Source organism: Ovis aries, chromosome 17, assembly GCF_016772045.2.
Source record: "Ovis aries strain OAR_USU_Benz2616 breed Rambouillet chromosome 17, ARS-UI_Ramb_v3.0, whole genome shotgun sequence".
NCBI lineage: Eukaryota > Metazoa > Chordata > Mammalia > Artiodactyla > Bovidae > Ovis > Ovis aries.
In genome coordinates, this window is record NC_056070.1 from 55,706,747 (window position 1) to 55,726,937 (window position 20,191).

General features: G+C 42.5%; 1 protein-coding gene across 10 annotated transcripts in view; it reads left to right on the plus strand.

Annotated features, from left to right (window-relative positions):
- The window catches only part of CIT (citron rho-interacting serine/threonine kinase), a 173,913-nt gene that overhangs the window by 129,416 nt on the left and 24,306 nt on the right, over positions 1–20,191 (plus strand). For all 10 annotated transcript variants that reach the window (XM_027956519.2, XM_027956521.2, XM_027956520.2 and 7 more), the window contains 6 exons: positions 5,791–5,988; positions 6,748–6,941; positions 9,867–10,002; positions 14,508–14,612; positions 19,363–19,503; positions 19,925–20,032. In XM_027956519.2, coding sequence (XP_027812320.1) covers positions 5,791–5,988; positions 6,748–6,941; positions 9,867–10,002; positions 14,508–14,612; positions 19,363–19,503; positions 19,925–20,032 — 882 coding nt within the window. The remainder of the gene's footprint in view (positions 1–5,790; positions 5,989–6,747; positions 6,942–9,866; positions 10,003–14,507; positions 14,613–19,362; positions 19,504–19,924; positions 20,033–20,191) is intronic.

Genomic DNA, 20,191 nt, shown 5'->3' on the forward strand with positions numbered 1-20,191 from the left:
TTCTCCAGCCTGCTGCCTCTTCAGAGAGGCAAGACCAACAAGTTCTTCTTCTGGAGAATCTAGGAATGTTAGCTTTCTAACAGGCAGAATCTGGCTTCCTAACATGCAAATGCAGAATTTAGGACTCTTTGGGAGATGTTATTTATATTGAGAGAAGTCAATTCCAGGAGCAGATAAGCATCATTCATAGGTTATGTAATAGGGTAAAATGTCTATTTTTGATCAGAGTGAAGGACTGAAATAGGCCCCTTTCAGAAGGGAGGGATGGTGTCCTTTATTCATGGTTCTGCCTCCTTTCTTTGGTCCTTTCATCGCTTTGTCCCCTCCTTAGCTCTCAGTGAGCTGGTCTCTATTTGTATTATTTGCACCTGTGAATTTCCAGAAACACCCTTCTACACCCTATACACATATTTTATTTTCTGGTAATTAACTCCTTCTTTTCTCTTTATCTACTATAATGAGACATTAAGTCTTGATGCTATATGCCCCCTGCATCCTGCCTCCCTTCATTTAGCTATAGATTGCACACAGTAAAGTGCATGAAGTGCAACTAATCTTAAGTGTACAGCTCAATTGATTTGTATGTGAATAGACAACTTGTGTAACCACAACAAAGACCAAGATACAGAATGTTTCAGCTCCCAGAAGGCTCCTGTTGTCCTCTTCCCATCAGTGTGCTTTGCCCAAAGCGTAACTAGTAGTCTGATCTTTGATACTATACATTAGTTTTACCTGTTCTTGAATTTCATATGAATGGGACCATTAGAAGATATGGTCTTTGGGTTTAGCCCTTTTGTTACTTAAATTGTCTGTGAGGGTTCATCCATGTTGCACTGTCAAGATTTCGTTCTTTTTTATTATGGTGTCGTGTTTCTAGTGTGTGTTTAGATCTGGAGTTTGTTTATCTGTTCTCCTGTTGATGGGTGTTGGGGTTGTTTTTGGTAGGAACAGAGCTATTAGGAAGCACTCTTGTACAGGTCCTTTGGTGCTTACAAGCCTTTGTTTCTGATGAACGTATATATATACCCAGGAGTGGAAGAGCTAGGTCATAGGACATGCCTCCGCTTAACTCTGGTTGGTGCCTGACAGGTATTCAGGTCTGTATTGCCTGATGCCAGTGGCCAGATGTGGGGTGAGCCTGCCTTAGGGATATCTGTTGATTTCCTCCATTCTCACCTCCCTTCCTTGAGAAATTGATACATTCTGTTCCTGTACTCTTTTGCTTTACTTTTAAAGTTTGTAAATTGTCTTGGTTTCTTCTTTTACATGAGAGTTATCTGCTTATATACATTCATGCTCATAAATGATCACTGAATAAGATATAAATGATTTTAGCATGTGATTTTTTTTATTACTGTTTTATCCCAAAATAATCTTGGATGCATTTTAAATGTATACATCTGTAATCTGTTTCATTCATATGGAGTTTTCTTCTTTTTTAGTCTTTTTTTAAAAAATCATTTATTTATTTACTTTAAAATAGCTTTATTGAGGGATAATTGGAGTACAGTAACCTAATGAGATTTCAAATGTGTGTATATCTTTAAAACTAGCAAAACAATCAAAATAACAACTGTAGTCATCACCCTCAAGAGTTTCCTGTGCACTTTTGTTATCCACCCTTCCCCACCCCATTTTTAAAATCAGAAATCTAGTTTTAATAGGATATGCCAATATATAGAATAAAATTGGTTACTTTCTTAACTTACGTAATTTTTATACTCTCTTTATCCCTCAAATTTGCTTTTCCTGGAACAATGACTTCTAATCCTTCGTTTACTTACCCTTGGCTTTCTGAAGCCTTTGGGGATCTACCCTGGTGGGAGGGGGAACCCAAGAGAGTGATTTCCACCCACCTTTCATCTAGGCCAGCTGGGTGGCTTGGGGGTCCAAACTATGTGCTCTGGAGTCAGATAGACTGGTTGAGATTCTAAACTGGCCTCTCGGTAACCTGTGTGGTGTTATACACTGAAGCCTCCATTTCTTTGTCCATAAAATGGGGGTGACATTATATGTCCTCAATTCCAATGCACCATTGATTGTAGGATGTACAGTTCATTTAACTACTGTTCTTTGGGAACTGGGTGAGGGAAGAGAGACAGCTGTTTAGTTCCTATATACATTCAGATTTCCGGAACAGTAAAACCTAGGAAACACTGAGTCACAGAATCAGAAGCTTGATAATAATACCTACCTCATGGAGGTTCCGGCAAAAGTTAGATGATGCATCAGCATTTGTACAGGGCCTGGTCCATAGAATGTGCTAATCAGTAATAACTATTATTATTTGCTCATACTGGGTTTAGAACAGAATCTTGTTTAGAAAACAGCTCTGCTCCTAAAAAAAAAAAAACAAAAACAGGTTGAAAACCACCACTTTAAAACAATACTTGGCAGCACTAGTGGATCTCAGTTATCCTTCCGCAAGTTCAAAGGCTGCTTTGCAGACGCTTTAGAAGAGCACACAGATGCTCCTTTCTCAGCGGTGCTGTCCAAGACTGTCTCTGCTGGGAAATGTCATCTTCATTATCAGTGGAAACGCCTATAATAGCTCGATCGATAGGAGCTCCCAGTTAGCAGCTTTTAAAAAGCTCGTGAGCAGTAAGATTTTTCAGGCTCAGGCCATTTCTATATTTTGAAGAGATTTAAAAAAAGAATTTGATTCAATCTGGCACCTAAAACCCTACCTAAGTCTGTTCTGGAGAGGAGTTGGTGGGCAAACATATGACATGGTTTTAATTATGAATCAATCTGTCAGCTATAAGATTAAAAATAAATAATATGCAAATAGCCACCCTCAAGAAGGAATGAGGCATTAAAATAGGACGTCAGCCCTGTGTCTTTTCAGCCTGATGTTCATTGTCTGGCTGGTGTCTTCACCTCTGGTGTGTTCTTGGACGTTTACCAGGTAACATTCTCTCTGCTGCTCACCCAGCAGAGGTGTGAAAGGTAACCTATATATCGCAGAACCACAAGGTTTGCTTGAAAAGCAACAGATAACCCCAAATAGAGACCTTAAAACATTTTCTTTTTGGGTACTGAGAGTAGATACATTTTTTGTATTCCTGTTTTGTGTTGGAATTTTACCCAGATCTCTTATCTGTACAAACAGCATATCAGAAAGCTCTGCTGGCCCCTACATTATGGAGCTATCTTATCTCCCTCATCTTTTTCTTGCCACTGAGATGGAATCAGCTGTGTAGTTTTTCTTTGCTGCCTTGTATCCTTGGGGTTGAAAGGTTAACAGTCTCCTGGTACAGGGCACAGATCATTTGCCCTTGGTGTAGAGAGAATATGCCCACAAAGTGGACCTAAGGATTCTCCTTGCCTATATAACCTGGTTCAGAATTGCAGATTGCCTATTATCCTTTTTTTTTTTCCAAATCATAGCGATCATTAATTTACTGCCTATGTCTCAGATCAGTTCAATATCTCTGTGTGGGAGTACATCTAACCCTTAATATCACCAGCAGCTAAGTGGGCAACTCCAGCAGTAAAGTGTGTTATGGTCCAGGCAGAAAGAATGAACAACATCTGGATGAGTTAATGCACTCTAACGAGTTCTTGAATGCTTCCTGCAAACACATGATACTCCTTTTGTCAAATAGGCAGTACAGATAATGACAAAATACAAAGCCAGCACCACAAACTGTAACTAGAAATCAGAAACAGGAGACCCTTTGAAAACAGGATGATGACAAGGAAATAGAAGGCCCCTTCCTACTCAGTGGGTTGGTTCATTTCACTTGAAGTGAGAGTAATAATCTTGGCAACTCCCTGACTTTTTATGAGTGTCTTTTTCTGTAGCACTTTATAATCTAATTTGGGGAGGAGAAGAGGTGGCAGAAATGGGCATATAATACATGGCTTTTTAAAAAAAATGAGTCAAAGAAAGCGACTAGGTGCCTAAAGGTTTAAATATATCTTTGAATGGCAGATTATTTTGGCAGTGTAGGTATTCTTATATGGGTAGATTTTCTTAAGTCTGTCTGCTCTCCCTGGGCCACCATTGATGCCTCACTAACACCTCGGTCACTCACTTTTGTCTCTTGTATTTCACATGATACGTTAAGGGAGAATAGCATATAATAAAAACCCAAAATGTTAAAACCAGAGCAACAGAGAAGGTTGTCTATATAGCATTTACCTCCGCATCATAGGTGGAGAAACCAACGCAGCCAAGCTCAAGATGGCTTATCTGGGACTTCTAGGCGGTTTGCCTCATCAGTCTTGTTGTTTTCCCTCTGGGGCAGAGGTAAAAGGAAGCACAGTGAAGACATTTGGAGTCTAGGAGAAAAACCATCTTAAGGAATGGCTTTTCTATGTATAGGAAGGAGACCTGTTGAACTATTAGGCACCGTTTATTCATTGTTTCTGCTTTAGGGAGATTTAACCATATTACTCAGGGTGGTACAAGCATTCTTGTGAAGCACAAATGCCTGCTTGGAGTGACAGACTTGAAGTTTTTTCCCTTTTTTTCCTCATCCTGATAAAGAAGGAGGTTTATCCAAGAACTGGACCGTTTAACCTTTATTCCCCTTCTTGTAGCTGATAGCGTTACTCAAACTGGTATAGTAGGAATTAACAAGGCTTTTGATATTAAAGTACAAATTACTAGACCGCTTACTGCATTAAAAGCTCATCAGCTCAGTGAACAAAATGAAAAGCTGTGTTTTCTGAACCACGCTAAACAATTCTATCTAATTGACATTCTTTAATTCTATGTGCCTGGGAAGATTTTTTTTTTTTAATTGATAATCAAAGAGGGTTAAGACAGGGAGTTAGTCAGTTAGTCACAAAAACAGTGGCAACGTTTCAGAAACTAAATCTGCTTTAGGTTTGAAAATGAGAAACAATTAACCATAGGCCCAGAGGCATTTCCTTTTAATTTACTCCTTTCTGTTATATAAAATTTAATTTACTGCCTGTGTGCCTCATTCCAACTATTATTAGAAAATTGCCCTTAAATTTTGAAAGTACTATATGTAAAAGCTCTTTGCAAGCGCTGGTACTAAACTTCAGCAAAGAGAATAGGAAAGCTAAATGTGCTGAAATTGAAGTCATTCCACCATTGAGCAGGGAAATAATTTAGCAAAATCAGATTAAATCTCTTTCAGTAAAATGACAATTTCATATGCGTGCTTTCCCATTTTCTGATAGCCAGCTGTATAAGAAGAAACCATTTAAAGTTATGCCATCCATACAGTATTATATTTTCAGGATTATTCTGAAAGTCCCTTAAATTTTCCTTTTTTTCTTTTGTTGCTTGAAATTAAATTTATTACCTGAGATATTATTGAAATAACTCTTAAGTGTCCTTCACTCAGTCTTCCTTGACAAGAGCTTTATTTTGCTTTCTAAGACCATCTCCCATGATAATGTTCTGTCGATGATGTCCTGGGCATTTCAGCTTAATTAGCTGATTGTGATACTAGTCCCTCTGCTATTCCTCTTTCCTCAGTTTGCACCCTCCGCATTCTTTTATGAACTTGATCTCATTTAAAGCTGCCCCTTCCATATGGCAGTCGCTTTTGATTGATTTGCTCTTGCCATGTTTTCCTGATGAGTCCTGAGTCAGAAGGAATCTGAGACATTTCTTGTTCTCCCACAGTGTATGTGGGTTTGGGCGCTAAGGAGGCGGGTATGGCAGCTGGAGGCTGGCTCTCGGGGGCTGGATGGGCAAACACTGGTCATCATTACCACATAGGTTTGAGTATATATGGCTTTAGAAGCAATTTCTCATTTCCAACCAACTTGATCCATGTGTAACCGGATTTTTTCCTCTTTTAGGTGATCACAGACTTGGAGGAGCAGCTAAACCAGCTGACAGAGGACAACGCTGAGCTCAATAACCAAAACTTCTACTTGTCTAAACAACTTGATGAGGCCTCTGGTGCCAACGACGAGATTGTGCAGCTGCGAAGTGAAGTAGACCATCTCCGCCGCGAGATCACTGAGAGGGAGATGCAGCTCACTAGCCAGAAGCAAGTAAGGACCAGGAATAGTGTCAGAGACCTTGGGAAACCTGGAGCCCCTTTAGATTCTGGAGCGAGTGCCAGTTACATCTCTCCCAAGTGTTCTCAGACTGAGCCTGTCAGTAAAAGTAATCATGTCAGCACTTTGCAGGTTTGCGAGTTTTAAAAACAGCTTTTAGAAGTGTGTAGTTTGCCTTTTTTGTTTGTTTCATTTTTTTGGCCACCCCACATGGTTTGCAAGATCTTAGTTCCCTGACGAGGGATCAAACTTGTGCCCCCTGCAATGGAATCGCAGTCTTAACCACTGGACCATCAGGGAAGTTCCATGTATAGTTGTTCTTAATTTTGGTTTAAAACCATTAAAAATAGAATAGAATGCTTTTGTGAGTCACTTTTTTTATTTTTAGAAACCTTTCTTTGGCCAAGTTGTGAGGCTTGTGGAATCTTCATTCCTCACCCAGGGATTGAACCTGGACTTTCAGCAGGGAGACCTGGGAGTCCTAAGCACTGGACTGCCAGGAAATTCCCAAGCTACTTTATTGTTAAGCATGGTCTCTTTTCCCTGGCCCTCCTCTGAGTTCTTTCTATAAGATCTCAGTAGAAATGGCCCTTCATCTGTTCTTGTCTAACCCCCTTGGTCTGTAAGAGAAAAAGACAGTGTCTTTCAGACTGTAGTTAGAAGCTCATGCTTTTCCGAACCTGATCTGACAAAAGTGCCACCCGGGAAATCCTCATTTGCTATGAGGCACAACTCAGTGGTGCTGATTTGCAGACGATGGAGGCGCTGAAGACCACGTGCACAATGCTGGAGGAGCAGGTCATGGACCTGGAGGCCCTGAACGACGAGCTTCTGGAGAAAGAGCGGCAGTGGGAGGCCTGGAGGAGCGTCCTTGGTGACGAGAAGTCCCAATTTGAGTGTCGGGTTCGAGAGTTGCAGAGAATGCTGGACACCGAGAAGCAGAGCAGGTGGGACTTCATGAAGGTAGAGAGCCAGTGGCAGGTGGCAGCAACAGGATCACCCCCGAGAGCTCCCGGCAAGTGCCCCCACTTGACCAGGAGTGAGCAGGTACTGGTATGTAAGACTTAAGTGTTAAAGCTGGGAGACTCAGGGCAACCAGAATCAGTCAGTCATCCTCGAGGTAAATATGGACGGTGCCAGTAGCAGGAGATGATGACCAGTCAGCCAGTACAGGGCCCCAGGAGTCAGCAGAGCAAAGTGCTGACTTTGTAGAAACTCTTTCCTTGGATTTTTTGTCATTGTGACTGTGTAGCGAGATTGTCACTCTCCTTTAAAAAAAAAAAAAATTTATTTGGCTACACTGGGTCTTGATTGTAGCATGTGGGATCTATTAATAGTTCCCTGATCAGGCACTGAACCTGGACCCCCTGCATTGGGAGCACAGAGTCTTAGCCCCTGGACCTCCAGGGAAGTCACAAGACCATCAGTTTTGATCCTGGTCATGTGTGATGCAAGTCAACCCTGTACACCAGCTTTGGCACTATTGACAGTTGGGGCCAGACAGTCCTTCGTGATGGGGGCCTGACCTGTACATGGTAAGGTGCTGAGCAGCTTCCCTGGATCTGCCCCACTAAATCTCAGTAGCTGCTCCCTCTTCAAGTTGTGACCACCAGAAACATCTCCAGACATTGCCCGGTGTTCCCTGGAGGGGGGCAGCTGCCCCAAGTTGAGAACAACTGCTCTACAAGTATAGTTTACAATTTTTTATTTTTTCTTCCTTTCCTGGTAGGCAGTGGTGATCCTGAGTTTGGGTAGTATCTTTCCTCTACTTCCCCAGTTCTCCCAGTGCAGGATTCCCTCCTGCCAGGGTCGCAGGTGTGCAGGTTATGCACTGCGTGCTGCTGGGAATAGACGTGAAGATCTACCATGACATTTTACCAGCTCATGGTGGGAAAGTGTTTGTTCTAACAAAACCAGTATATTATGACAGTTTACCAGTGGGTAGACGCGCATGGTCTTAAAGAACACACGCCTTTCCTAGTTTGCAGAGAGGTACCCTATGGGCTGGTATCCACCTTGTGCTTCATGTCTGCCCAACAGAATTCTATTCATCCTGCATAACCTCACTAATATCACCTTTCCCTGAAACTTACTGTCTCGTAATACTCTGAACTCCCTGAGCAAGGTAACTATTCGTGGAAGTATTTATCATTTTTCTGGACTCTGTCGGACTCATTTCAGTATTTCCCACATTTGGTGGACCATAGTAGACTCACGGCTGTCTTGGATGTATAATTAGTGCTAAATCAACTACACTAAGACAGACTGGAAGCAAAGGGAACCCATAAGCTTCAAGAGAAACTGGTAGAAATATTCTCCTGTTGGACATCTTCCCTTTCAGGGTATTTGCTAATGTGAGAGGGCTGCTGGTTTAAGACTTCCTGTTACTGTTTCCCCCTGAACTCTTGAGCTCCTGCGTCCTCACCATATGTTCTGGCTGTTCTGACACACACCCCTCCCTCCTACTCGGAAGTCCAGCTCCTAGCCCAGCTGCTTCTAAGAGTCCTTTGTAGACAGTTTCGGGGGCAGAGTCTGACCATAGCATCAAGAATGCACAACCATGTATGAAAGTGTTCTCTGGTGGCGCTAGTGGTAAAGAACCCACTTGCCAATGTAGGTGACATGAGAGACTTGGGTTCCATTCCTGGCTGGGGAAGATCCCATGGAGGAGGGCATGGCAGCTCGCTCCAATATTCTTGCCTGGAGAATCCCATGGACAGAGGAGCCTGGTGGGCTACACTCCATAAGGTCTCAAAGAGTTGGACAGGACTTATCACACACATAGGGAGATCTTTCATATATTTCTTTCAGGAGCAATTGTGAAAGATCTTGGCTCTCTTCCCCACCCCACCCCCCCCTCCATTTTTTTTTCCTTCCTCTATTTTGGTGTTACGTGGGATCTGAGATGAGTAAAATATAATTCTTATTTTTAAAAAAATATTTATATATTTGGCTGTGCCTGTTGTTAGTTTTGCATGTGGGATCTAGTTCCCTGATCAGGGATTGAACTTGGGCCCCTGCATTGGGGGCGAGAAGTCTTAGCCACTGGACCACCAGGGAAGTCCCTAAAATATAATTCTTAATTCTTGTCTTCTAGCGGCTGAGTCTAACGCAGGAGATAAACTATGCGTTGAACTATTTATCACCTAAAATAGAGAGTGGGTTGTGCCAGGCCAGTAGTACATTTATGCTTTGGGTCCAGAACAAGAAGAGGTTACTTCTGAGAGGAAGCCTGGGAAGGGCTTTGTGGAGAACATGGCCTTCTAGTTTACCCTTGGAGTCTGAGTATGACTTGGGTTTGTCGGGTCGAGAGGAGAGCTGCCAGTGAAGGAGCCTGTGTAAGTCCAGTTGCTGGAGCAGGAGAACAGAAAACCTGAGTTGGGGAGGGGAAGTGAGGTTTCAAGTGTGCTTCCAGGTTTTGTCTTCTGTCGCCCTATTTACAGGTACACCCAGCAGATTCAAGCAGAACACTTCAGCCCTTGCTTTGAGGAGAGGCAGTGTTTGCTCGAATGGGGCCCCACATGGTCCTCGGCACTGTGCTCCTTCAGTGGGACCTCATTCCTTCCTGCTTCTGCAGGAGGGTGTAACAGTCTTGCCATTTTCAGCCCAGTTGCATTTGGAAGAATGCCTCATCCCCTTCAGCCCTTCCAAGTGCATTTATATTCACAGGAACCTTACCTGCTAAGAGTATTTTTACCCAGGGCCTAAAGTGGGTCGCATCTTCGCTCCACGTAATTCGGAACAAGGGATCAGGCTGGGCTCTCCCCAGCCCGCAGCATGTTTGGTTGCCTGTCCGTGACCAAGCTGGGCCAGCTTCCTTCCTGCAGGGTGGCAGTGATGGGGTTTCTGAATGTGCCTGTGTCTCCCCGCAGGGCAAGGGCTGACCAGCGGATCACTGAGTCGCGCCAGGTGGTCGAGCTGGCAGTAAAGGAGCACAAGGCCGAGATCCTGGCCTTGCAGCAGGCTCTCAAGGAGCAGAAGCTGAAGGCCGAGAGCCTCTCTGACAAGGTCAGCCCCTGTCCCTCCTGCCTTCTAGATACGCATGTACACTTCCTTCTTTTAGCAGGTGTTCACATGCGCTCAATCCATGGTCAGCGTGTTTCATAAACCAAGTCTCACTGTTGTGCTTCCCCAAGGGACACCCTTGGTTGGCAATAGTGGGGGTGGGGGTTACTTGGGGTATCAGAGTCGGTCAGTGACTTCCTAACATCTGCCCATCAGGGCCCCTGAGGTCCAGATTTTGACCTGGGTGCACAGCACTCTTCTTTTCTGGCATTTGATTTCTGAGAGCCTTCATGGATCTAATGTTGAGCATCCTCAGGAAGTGTGGGGTGGCTAGGACTCCTGCTCATTCCATTGCTGCAATGGCAGGAAGCCTCAGTGTCTCTGGGTTCTAAGTCCAAGGACGCAGCACAATCTGAGGACAGTGCAGGTCCTCATATTCCACTTTGGAAATATACACATCCTGTCCATGAAGCACTCTATATTTACAAAGTGACATACTAGTGTTTGAAAAATTTTAATAGTCTTAAAAGAGAGTTAGAATAGGTGCTTCTGTGCTATAGATAAGAGCGAAGGTCAAACAAGTTTCATATACACACACAGACTGTTTCATATATACACATACACACTGTTTTGTGTGCGTGTGCGCCCACATACAAACACACACACACAATCTGACCTCTGAATTTTGGGTAACTGTAGTTTCCTGATTATAGAAGTGATTATTTGGGGTCATTGTGGAAGATATAGAAACCACAGAAAAGTAAAGAAAATGTAACTGGTAATCTGTTGCCACTGTTATGCTGGTGAATTTATATTCATTTATTTATATTGATAAATGTATGTTCTTATTATATAAACAGGATTATATCATTTTTTAAAGAAACATCACATAAATAGGGGCTTTTCCTGAATTAGTAAATATTTTTTGAACATGTAGTTCTAGAAACATCAATTACACAGAGACACCTATTTTTTTTTTTTTTTTAATTTAAAAATCTTTAATTCTTACATGCGTTCCCAAACATGACCCCCCCTCCCACCTCCCTCCCCACAACATCTCTCTGGGTCATCCCCATGCACCAGCCCCAAGCATGCTGCACCCTACGTCAGACATGGACTGGCGATTCAATTCTTACATGGTAGTATACATGTTAGAATTCCCATTCTCCCAAATCATCCCACCCTCTCCCTCTCCCTCTGAGACCAAAAGTCCGTTATACACATCTGTGTCTTTTTTCCTGACTTGCATACAGGGTCGTCATTGCCATCTTCCTAAATTCCATATATATGTGTTAGTATACTGTATTGGTGTTTTTCTTTCTGGCTTACTTCACTCTGTATAATCGGCTCCAGTTTCATCCATCTCATCAGAACTGATTCAAATGAATTCTTTTTAACCGCTGAGTAATACTCCATTGTGTATATGTACAACAGCTTTCTTATCCATTCATCTGCTGATGGACATCTAGGTTGTTTCCATGTCCTGGCTATTATAAACAGTGCTGCGATGAACATTGGGCTACATGTGTCTCTTTCAATTCTGGTTTCCTCGGTGTGTATGCCCAGAAGTGGGATTGCTGGGTCATAAGGTAGTTCTATTTGCAATTTTTAAGGAATCTCCACACTGTTCTCCATAGTGGCTGTACTAGTTTGCATTCCCACCAACAGTGTAGGAGGGTTCCCTTTTCTCCACACCCTCGCCAGCATTTATTGCTTGCAGATTTTTGGATCGCAGCCATTCTGACTGGTGTGAAGTGGTACCTCATTGTGGTTTTGATTTGCATTTCTCTAATAATGAGTGATGTTGAGCATCTTTTCATGTGTTTGTTAGCCATCCGTATGTCTTCTTTGGAGAAATGTCTATTTAGTTCTTTGGCCCATTTTTTGATTGGGTCGTTTATTTTTCTGGAGTTGAGCTGCATAAGTTGCTTGTGTATTTTTGAGATTAGTTGTTTGTCAGTTGCTTCATTTGCTATTATTTTCTCCCATTCAGAAGGCTGTCTTTTCACCTTGCTTATAGTTTCCTTTGTTGTGCAGAAGCTTTTAATTTTAATTAGATCCCATTTGTTTATTTTTGCTTTTATTTCCAGAATTCTGGGAGGTGGATCATAGAGGATCCTGCTGTGATTTATTTCTGAGAGTGTTTTGCCTATATTCTCCTCTAGGAGTTTTATAGTTTCTGATCTTACATTTAGATCTTTAATCCATTTTGAGTTTATTTTTGTGTACGGTGTTAGAAAGTGATCTAGTTTCATTCTTTTACAAGTGGTTGACCAGTTTTCCCAGCACCACTTGTTAAAGAGATTGTCTTTACTCCATTGTATATTCTTGCCTCCTTTGTCAAAGATAAGGTGTCCATATGTGTGTGGATTTATCTCTGGGCTTTCTATTTTGTTCCATTGATCTATATGTCTGTCTTTGTGCCAGTACCATACTGTCTTGATGACTGTGGCTTTGTAGTAGAGCCTGAAGTCAGGCAAGTTGATTCCTCCAGTTCCATTCTTCTTTCTCAAGATTGCTTTGGCTATTCGAGGCTTTTTGTATTTCCATACAAATCTTGAAATGATTTGTTCTAGTTCTGTGAAAAATGTGGCTGGTAGCTTGACAGACAGGGATTGCATTGAATTTGTAAATTGCTTTGGGTAGTATACTCATTTTCACTATATTGATTCTTCCGATCCATGAACATGGTATATTTCTCCATCTATTAGTGTCCTCTTTGATTTCTTTCATCAGTGTTTTATAGTTTTCTATATATAGGTCTTTAGTTTCTTTAGGTAGATATATTCCTAAGTATTTTATTCTTTTCGTTGCAATGGTAAATGGAATTGTTTCCTTAATTTCTTTTTCTACTTTCTCATTATTCGTGTATAGGAATGCAAGGGATTTCTGTGTGTTGATTTTATATCCTGCAACTTTACTATATTCATTGATGATCTCTAGTAATTTTCTGGTGGAGTCTTTAGGGTTTTCCATGTAGAGGATCATGTCATCTGCAAACAGTGATAGTTTTACTTCTTCTTTTCCAATTTGGATTCCTTTTATTTCTTTTTCTGCTCTGATTGCTGTGGCCAAAACTTCCAGAACTATGTTGAATAGTAGCGGTGAAAGTGGACACCCTTGTGAGACACCTATTTTAATCATTCTGCTTGTGTTAGAAATTTGAACTTCTTCCAGTTTTTTCTTTTTTTTTGCTGTCATAAATAACATTGTGATGAGTGTAAATCTTTATGGGCATCCATGGTTATTTCCTTATTGGAATTTCATAGAAGTGACCAGATTGAAGCTAGAGCTTGCTACTCAGGAATATTCCTGAGTTCCTTGGTATTGGCTTACTAATTTTTTAAAATAGATACCCCATGAGGAAAGTAAATATGTTATTTAACCATGAAAAAATTAAATGTATTATTTAGAGATAAATGAGCTTTTCGGTGTTTAGCTTGAAGGACATTTTTTTCTACCTGACTGTCCTAAAGTATTCTACAGCCAAGTCCTACCCATCCTTTAAGACTCCAGACTTTCTGACCCCATCTTCTCCCAGTGACAGGCCATTCAGGATGAATTTCTCTCCTCCATACCTCTTATCAAAATCATCACTTGACAGAGTAGTCACTATTTGCGTACATGTCTACTTAAGGGCCACTCTCTGCCTTTGTGACTTGATACAAGATCTTTGAGAGAGCTTGTCTGCCCTTTCATCCCAGAGTTCTGATATTATCCCATGCAAGCAAGCATTTGGAATATGATGATTTAATTCAGCCAAAGCGTATCAGATAAATAAATTTTGGAGAAGTCATCTTCCTAGAACTTGTCACAGGTAGCTACACGTATGACCCATCCCTTAGAAATAATAGCTTCTCCTAACAGAATAATCTACATAAGGCTTATCTTTGACATAGACATTTGTGGTATGCTTTTAAAAACCTGGGTTTCCCTGGTGGCTCAGACAGTAAAGAGTCCGCCTGCGATGCAGGAGACCTGGGTTCAATCCCTGGGTCAGGAAGATTCCCTAGAGAAGGGAATGGCTACCCACTCCAGTATTCTTGCCTAGAGAATTCCATGGAGCTAGAGGAGCCTGGTGGGCCGCAGTCCCTGAGGTCGCAAAGAATCAGACACAACTAACACATACAGTGTAAAACAATTACAAACACGATTCTTTAGACTTCCATGGTGGCTTTGATGGTAAAAGCATCTGTCTACAATGCAGGAGACCTGGTTTCGATTCCTGGGTTGGGAAGATCCCCTGGAGAAGGAAATGGCCACCCACTCCAGTGTTCTTGCCTGGAAAATTCCATGGACAGAGGAGTCTGGTAGGCTACAGTCCATGGGGTCACAAAGAGTCGGACATGACTGAGCGACTTCACTTCACTTTTAAAAACCAGTGTTTATGTTCTGACCCTTAGAACTTGATTTTTCTTTGGCTGTGAAGGTTTGTGGATATTGGCAAAAGTCGTTAGCATATAACGTTCCTAAATATGTTGTCACGGCCAATTTTTCCAAATATCCAGCTCAATGATCTGGAGAAGAAGCATGCCATGCTTGAAATGAACGCCCGAAGTTTACAACAGAAGCTGGAGACGGAACGAGAGCTCAAACAAAGGCTTCTGGAAGAGGTGGGTGTAAGATGCCTGGTAAATAGTCGGGCATACTCTCAGAAGTGAACACTTGTCCTCAGGTGGGCAGGTCCAAATTAAGAAATTAAGATTTCAAGGTTGAAATTCTCAAGGAAGAGTAAGATGGTCACTGGGTACTTTCTGGAAGGTGTTTAACACGTTAAAAGAACATGTCAAGAAGCCCTGGGGGCCTCTTTGTTATTGTGCCCTCCCAAATAGTGCTTAATGGAGTGTCAAGCACAAAGTGAGTATATGCTAACTGGAAGTTTATTAAATATGAGGGCAAATAGATATTGAGTTGAATTGTTCTTTAGAGTTAATATCCAGAGTATATTAAGTTTGTAGCCTGATGAGCTCCATGCACGGGACAGAGACCTGATCAGGCAATGCTGAACGCCAAATCTCATGGAAACTTTTGAACATCCAATTAATTCAATGCAAAAGAAATGACACCCTGCTTTTGAGACACAAAACAAAAAGTTCAAATTGATCTCCTAAACCAGTCCAATCCTTATGTTATTTCCTGTACCTTTGAATAGAATTCTGAAAATCTCTGTTTAAATTGAGGACAACTCCTCCAACCAAAGCCTTGGTTTGGCGGAATCACTGATAATTTGTCTTCATTCCTTAGAATTGACCTGTCAGGACAAATGCAGTTTATAAAGGTATTTCACGAGAAGTTAGACTCAAGAGTGTTCTGTTTAAGCCACAATGAGCCTGACAGTTGAATCAACCAGTATATCTGTTTTGGTAAATGGAGGTTTTACTGTGTGCTTCCTGTAGTCCCTGAGAGGCTCTGCTGGTAGAAGTATTATAACTATGCTATTAAGTTTGAAAAATGTGGTGCACATTTTGCAGGGGAGCATAAAATGTTTTCTAGAATAACTTTAAAAAATATAGTTGGGAACGTTCTGGAGATGGATCCATGATGATATACAGCCACATGACTCTACTTAATGCCACCAAACTGTAGGATTAAAAATGGTTAAAGTGGGGACTTCCTGGCAGTCCAGTGGTTAAGATTCCATGCTCCCAATGCAGAGAGTATGGGTTCGATCCCTGGTTAGGGAACTAAGATCCTGCATGCTGTATGGTGTGGCCAAAAAGAACACAAATGACCAACATGGTAAATTTTATGTATATTTTACCACAACAAAGAAGTTTTTAAATAAAATCAATATTACACATGGGTGGAAAGTTCACCAAAGGTGACTCTCAGAATATTATAACAGAAATTTTTAAATCTCCCTGATTGTCAAATAGAGAATGACAAAAGATAGAGAATGATCAGAGAATGGTCTTTTATCTGGAATGACTAGGCAGTGTCCCCACTAGGCAGTGTCCCCACTTTGGACACACGTTGGAAATAGGAAGCACAGAAATAATCGGTGATCTCGCCTGTCCTCTTTTCCTTCCGAGGAAAGAGCGTTGGCCCCAACAACTCTGCTTTGGTTCAAGGTTACGTGGTGAGTCAGTGGCAAGACTAGAAATAGAAGGCTGGCATCCTGATTCAGTCCCCTGTTCTCACTTCTAAAACTACTGGGGAACATTTCCAGTTCCCCTGTCTGCACCTCACAGAGGGTTTTTTGAAGACAGACATCTGGCTGCACTGGATTGGAGGCAGATCTCGTTGAGAGCTGAGAGCACTGGAAACACAGTGATCTTTACCATCAAGGGTGCAGCTGGCATCCTGGCTTGGGGTGGGCCCTGTGTCAGCAGGTGGTCGGGGGCTCAGCTTGCCTGTCTTGTCCATCCGGTACAGATTCTTGTAAATGGAGCCAGAGTCAGAGTCTCACAGTTGGAGAGAATTTTTGTGTGTCATTTAGCACAACTTCTAGCACTTGCCCCACCATTTCTTTTACCCTTTCCCTGGCAGACTTCACTAACAGAGCTTTCTCTCAAATCTTTTCTCTCGGGCCCACAGTGGCCTCCGAAACTTTTCTGACACTGCTGTTTACAGGCATGACTAGTCCCGACTTGGAAGTGATACCAGAACTCCGAAGTCCATTTGCTAATCCTGTCAAATAATCCCCCTTCCAAGGTAGAGAATCCCTTCCCCAGCCTCCCTCACAGGTGGGCTTGGGGCACCTGGGACTCAAGACTTAAAGTGACTCAAGATTGCCCAACTCATTTTTCTGGCAACTCTAACTCTTGGAAAGTTCTTTCTGGTTTTGAACTAAAGCCTGTAACTTCCAACCATTGGTTCTATTACAGCAAAACATTTGAAAACAGGGAGTAGTCTTATATTTCCAACCAAAGTAGGAAGTTAATATTGATTAATGATCATATTACTTGATTAGTAATAAAAATAACTTGTTTTTCTTTTTTCTTTTATTATTTTAAAAAATAACTCATGTTTAATTTGGCACATACCACATGCCAGGTGCCTGAGTACTTTGCATGAATTAGCTCATACACTCCGTGTGACACTTCTATGAGAGAGCTACTTTTTATTTTATTATCCCTGTGACAGTGGATTCGCTATCTCTTCAGCTCTCCTGACTCCATGTCACCTTTTCTTTTCTAACTGAAACATTTCAAGTCCCACCAGGATTGAGATGTTCTTTTCTGGTAGTTTTATCTTTCCGAACAGTTTATAGAAGTCCTTGAGGTTTGAACAACACGGAGTAGTGGGCTGGCCCCACCACTGTCCTGGGCTCTTTGGGTGGCTTATCACACCACTGACACCCATTGATCTGTTAGATCACCACCAGCCCTTCTGGATGTTTTTGTTTTGTTTTGTTTTAAATACCTTTGTTTATTTGAAGGTTTTTTTTAAATACCATCCTGTTAAGCCTTCTCATGTTGGTTTTGGCCCCTCCTCCCAGTTCCCAGGGGTGTTTCCCACTCTAGTTCTGTGTCTAGTTCCTCTGCGTCCTCCCAGTTTCCTGTCACCGTCATAAAATCGGCGGACAGATCTAATCACATGGTTGGAGCCCTCCTTTCAGTTGAACACCGGGCAGGAATAGCCTCCATTTACTGCTCTCTGGGAAGCAGGTAAATGGTTTTAGAAAACATTTCATTGAGCACCAGTGTCACTCTTATTTGTTTTCTATTGTAGTAAATAAGCAGCCAGTTTCTTGGAAAGCTAATGGACAGTTGATGTGTTGATTCTAGAGAAATATTTTGGGCCTGGTTGTCACCAAACAGATTCTTGTCCCTAGTACTTGTTTCTCTGCTTCCTGCCTAGTAATTAGTGTTGTCCTAAAATAGCGGAAGGAAACTAAAGAGGGTAATTTGCAGAAGTAATCATTTGTGCTACAGGGGACGGATGGCTCCCTGGAAGAGATTATCCTAGCTGTTTTCTCTCTTTTCTTTTGTATTTTAGGGCGTTCTGTGGTTTGACTCAGAAATTCTAGGTCGTGCACCCAGGACAGGTGATTCTGAGTTAGTATCAGTACCTCTTGCTTTACAGAGGCTGGATGGAGAGGGGCTGGTGGAGTAGGTTCGGGTAGGAAGGGCAGATGGAAAAGTGAGGGGGCACACCTGGACTGCATCGAGAGAAGAAAGAAGGATGAAGCAGGCAGCACTGAAATTCATCGAGCATCTGCTGGATGCTGGGCACTGGGCTTGGTGTGTCACCCAGAGAAGGGGGTTATTACCCCCACTTGCAGATGAAGAGACTGAGGGTCTGAGAGGCAGTGAGCTGCCCCTGGTCATAGGACTGATAAGAGTTAAGTCAGGGGACTTCCCTGTTGGTGTAGTGGCTAAGACTCCGTGCTCCCGCTACCAGGCTTGAGTTTGATCCCTGGTCAGAGAACTAGATCTACTTGCCACAACTAAGACCTGGCATAGCCAAATAAAATTTTTTTTTTTAAAGTCAGCATTGGAACCAGGGTCTGGAATGTTCTAAAGCCCAGGTTTTTTTCCGTGGCACCATGATGCCTCAGAATCAGCTGCCTCTCAAGAGGAAGGTCATTGAGGAGCAGGAATGGAAACACAAACATCAGTGGAGGGAAGAGAAATATGGTGGCGAGGTTTTGCCGAGCTGAGGGCGTCTATAGCTCTTAGCCTGCTGGGGCAGAGAGCACTGAGGTTTGCCCTCGCCTGTTGGGAAAGCCCCGTGGTGATGGTGAGCAGCTGTTTACTGCCTTCTGTCCTTCCCTTTGCAGACGGTCTAGGCCCCTGGGGAAGGGAGTGTTTGGGCCACTGCTAGTATGGTTAGCCTGGATGCCAGGGGTTGGGTGAAACCAAGCAGTATCCTGTCAGGATAGCTGTTCTTCTCTGCTTTTTAGAAACAGAGCATTTTAGGTAAGAGACCCATAAAGCCAGTATCTTTAACCGCCTGCCCTATTTTCTGGTTGACTTCCATTGTAGAAAAAAAGAATTGGAGAGAGAGTTCTCACACAAAACTATTTGCAATATATTAAACAGAATCTTGTTTTCCATGGGTTTTACTGACACTTGTACTGGCCCTGGGATCGCCCGCCTTCCCCTCATGGTAGCAGCACCGCCTCCCACCATGGCTGTTGGTGTGCTTGTTGGTCTCTTGCACTGACGCGGTGCCCTTTTGAGTTAAAGGTGCTACGACTCCCATTTGTGTGCGCCACACGGAGAATCACAAAGTGAGTTCTCTCAGCAGTGGTTGAGACTGCTCATGCATCGTTGTGGAATTTCAGACAACTAGTCATCCTGGAACGAGCTGAAATTTTGGTGCCACATCTGAAATGAGTCTGAGTGGGGACAGTGAGGGAGCGTGTTGCATTGTGTGTGGTCTGAAGGTTCTCTCTCCGGCCTCTCCCCCCACCAGCAAGCCAAGTTACAGCAGCAGATGGACCTGCAGAAGAATCATATTTTCCGTCTGACTCAAGGGCTGCAAGAAGCTCTGGATCGGGCTGATCTGCTGAAGACAGAAAGGAGTGACCTGGAATATCAGCTGGAAAACATTCAGGTGAGAATCAGCACCGGGAGCTTACAGAGAAACTGTCTACAGAGGCCAAGTGTGATGGCTCAAAGCCACCTGGTAAGATGAGCAGTCTCTTCATGTTGTGTATTTTCGTATTTTATTACGAAAACTTTTCAAATGTTAAGAGAAGCTGGGAAATTTCTATCATGACCACCCTCTAGATTCTTCTACTCACCATTTGCTATTTTTGCTTTTTCATGTATCTTTGTACTTGAGTCTGTCTTTGTTGGGTGGGGGACAGTGGGCAATAAGATCAGGACTAAGTAAATAACAATTGGCTCAGTGTGGCTTTTGTTGAATTTTTCATTTGTTAGTGTTGTAATGACTTTATTTCTTGTTAAAGTATCGAATTTAAAAGTCTGTTTCTTTCGGCATCTGAGGTGCTTTTTGTTTTCATGAATCTTAGGTTCTCTATTCTCATGAGAAGGTGAAGATGGAAGGCACTATTTCCCAGCAAACCAAACTCATCGATTTTCTGCAAGCCAAAATGGACCAGCCCGCCAAAAAGAAAAAGGTGGGTCAGAGGGTGTGAAAAGCAGGCAGTGGGCAGTTTCGTTCAATCATGATGATTCCGTGAAGGTCACTGGGGTAGATAATCCTAGGAACGTCGGAGAAGACAGAATGCACAATTTCTTTGTTTTGGGTTGAAAAAAGAGGCTTTGAGATCATCAGA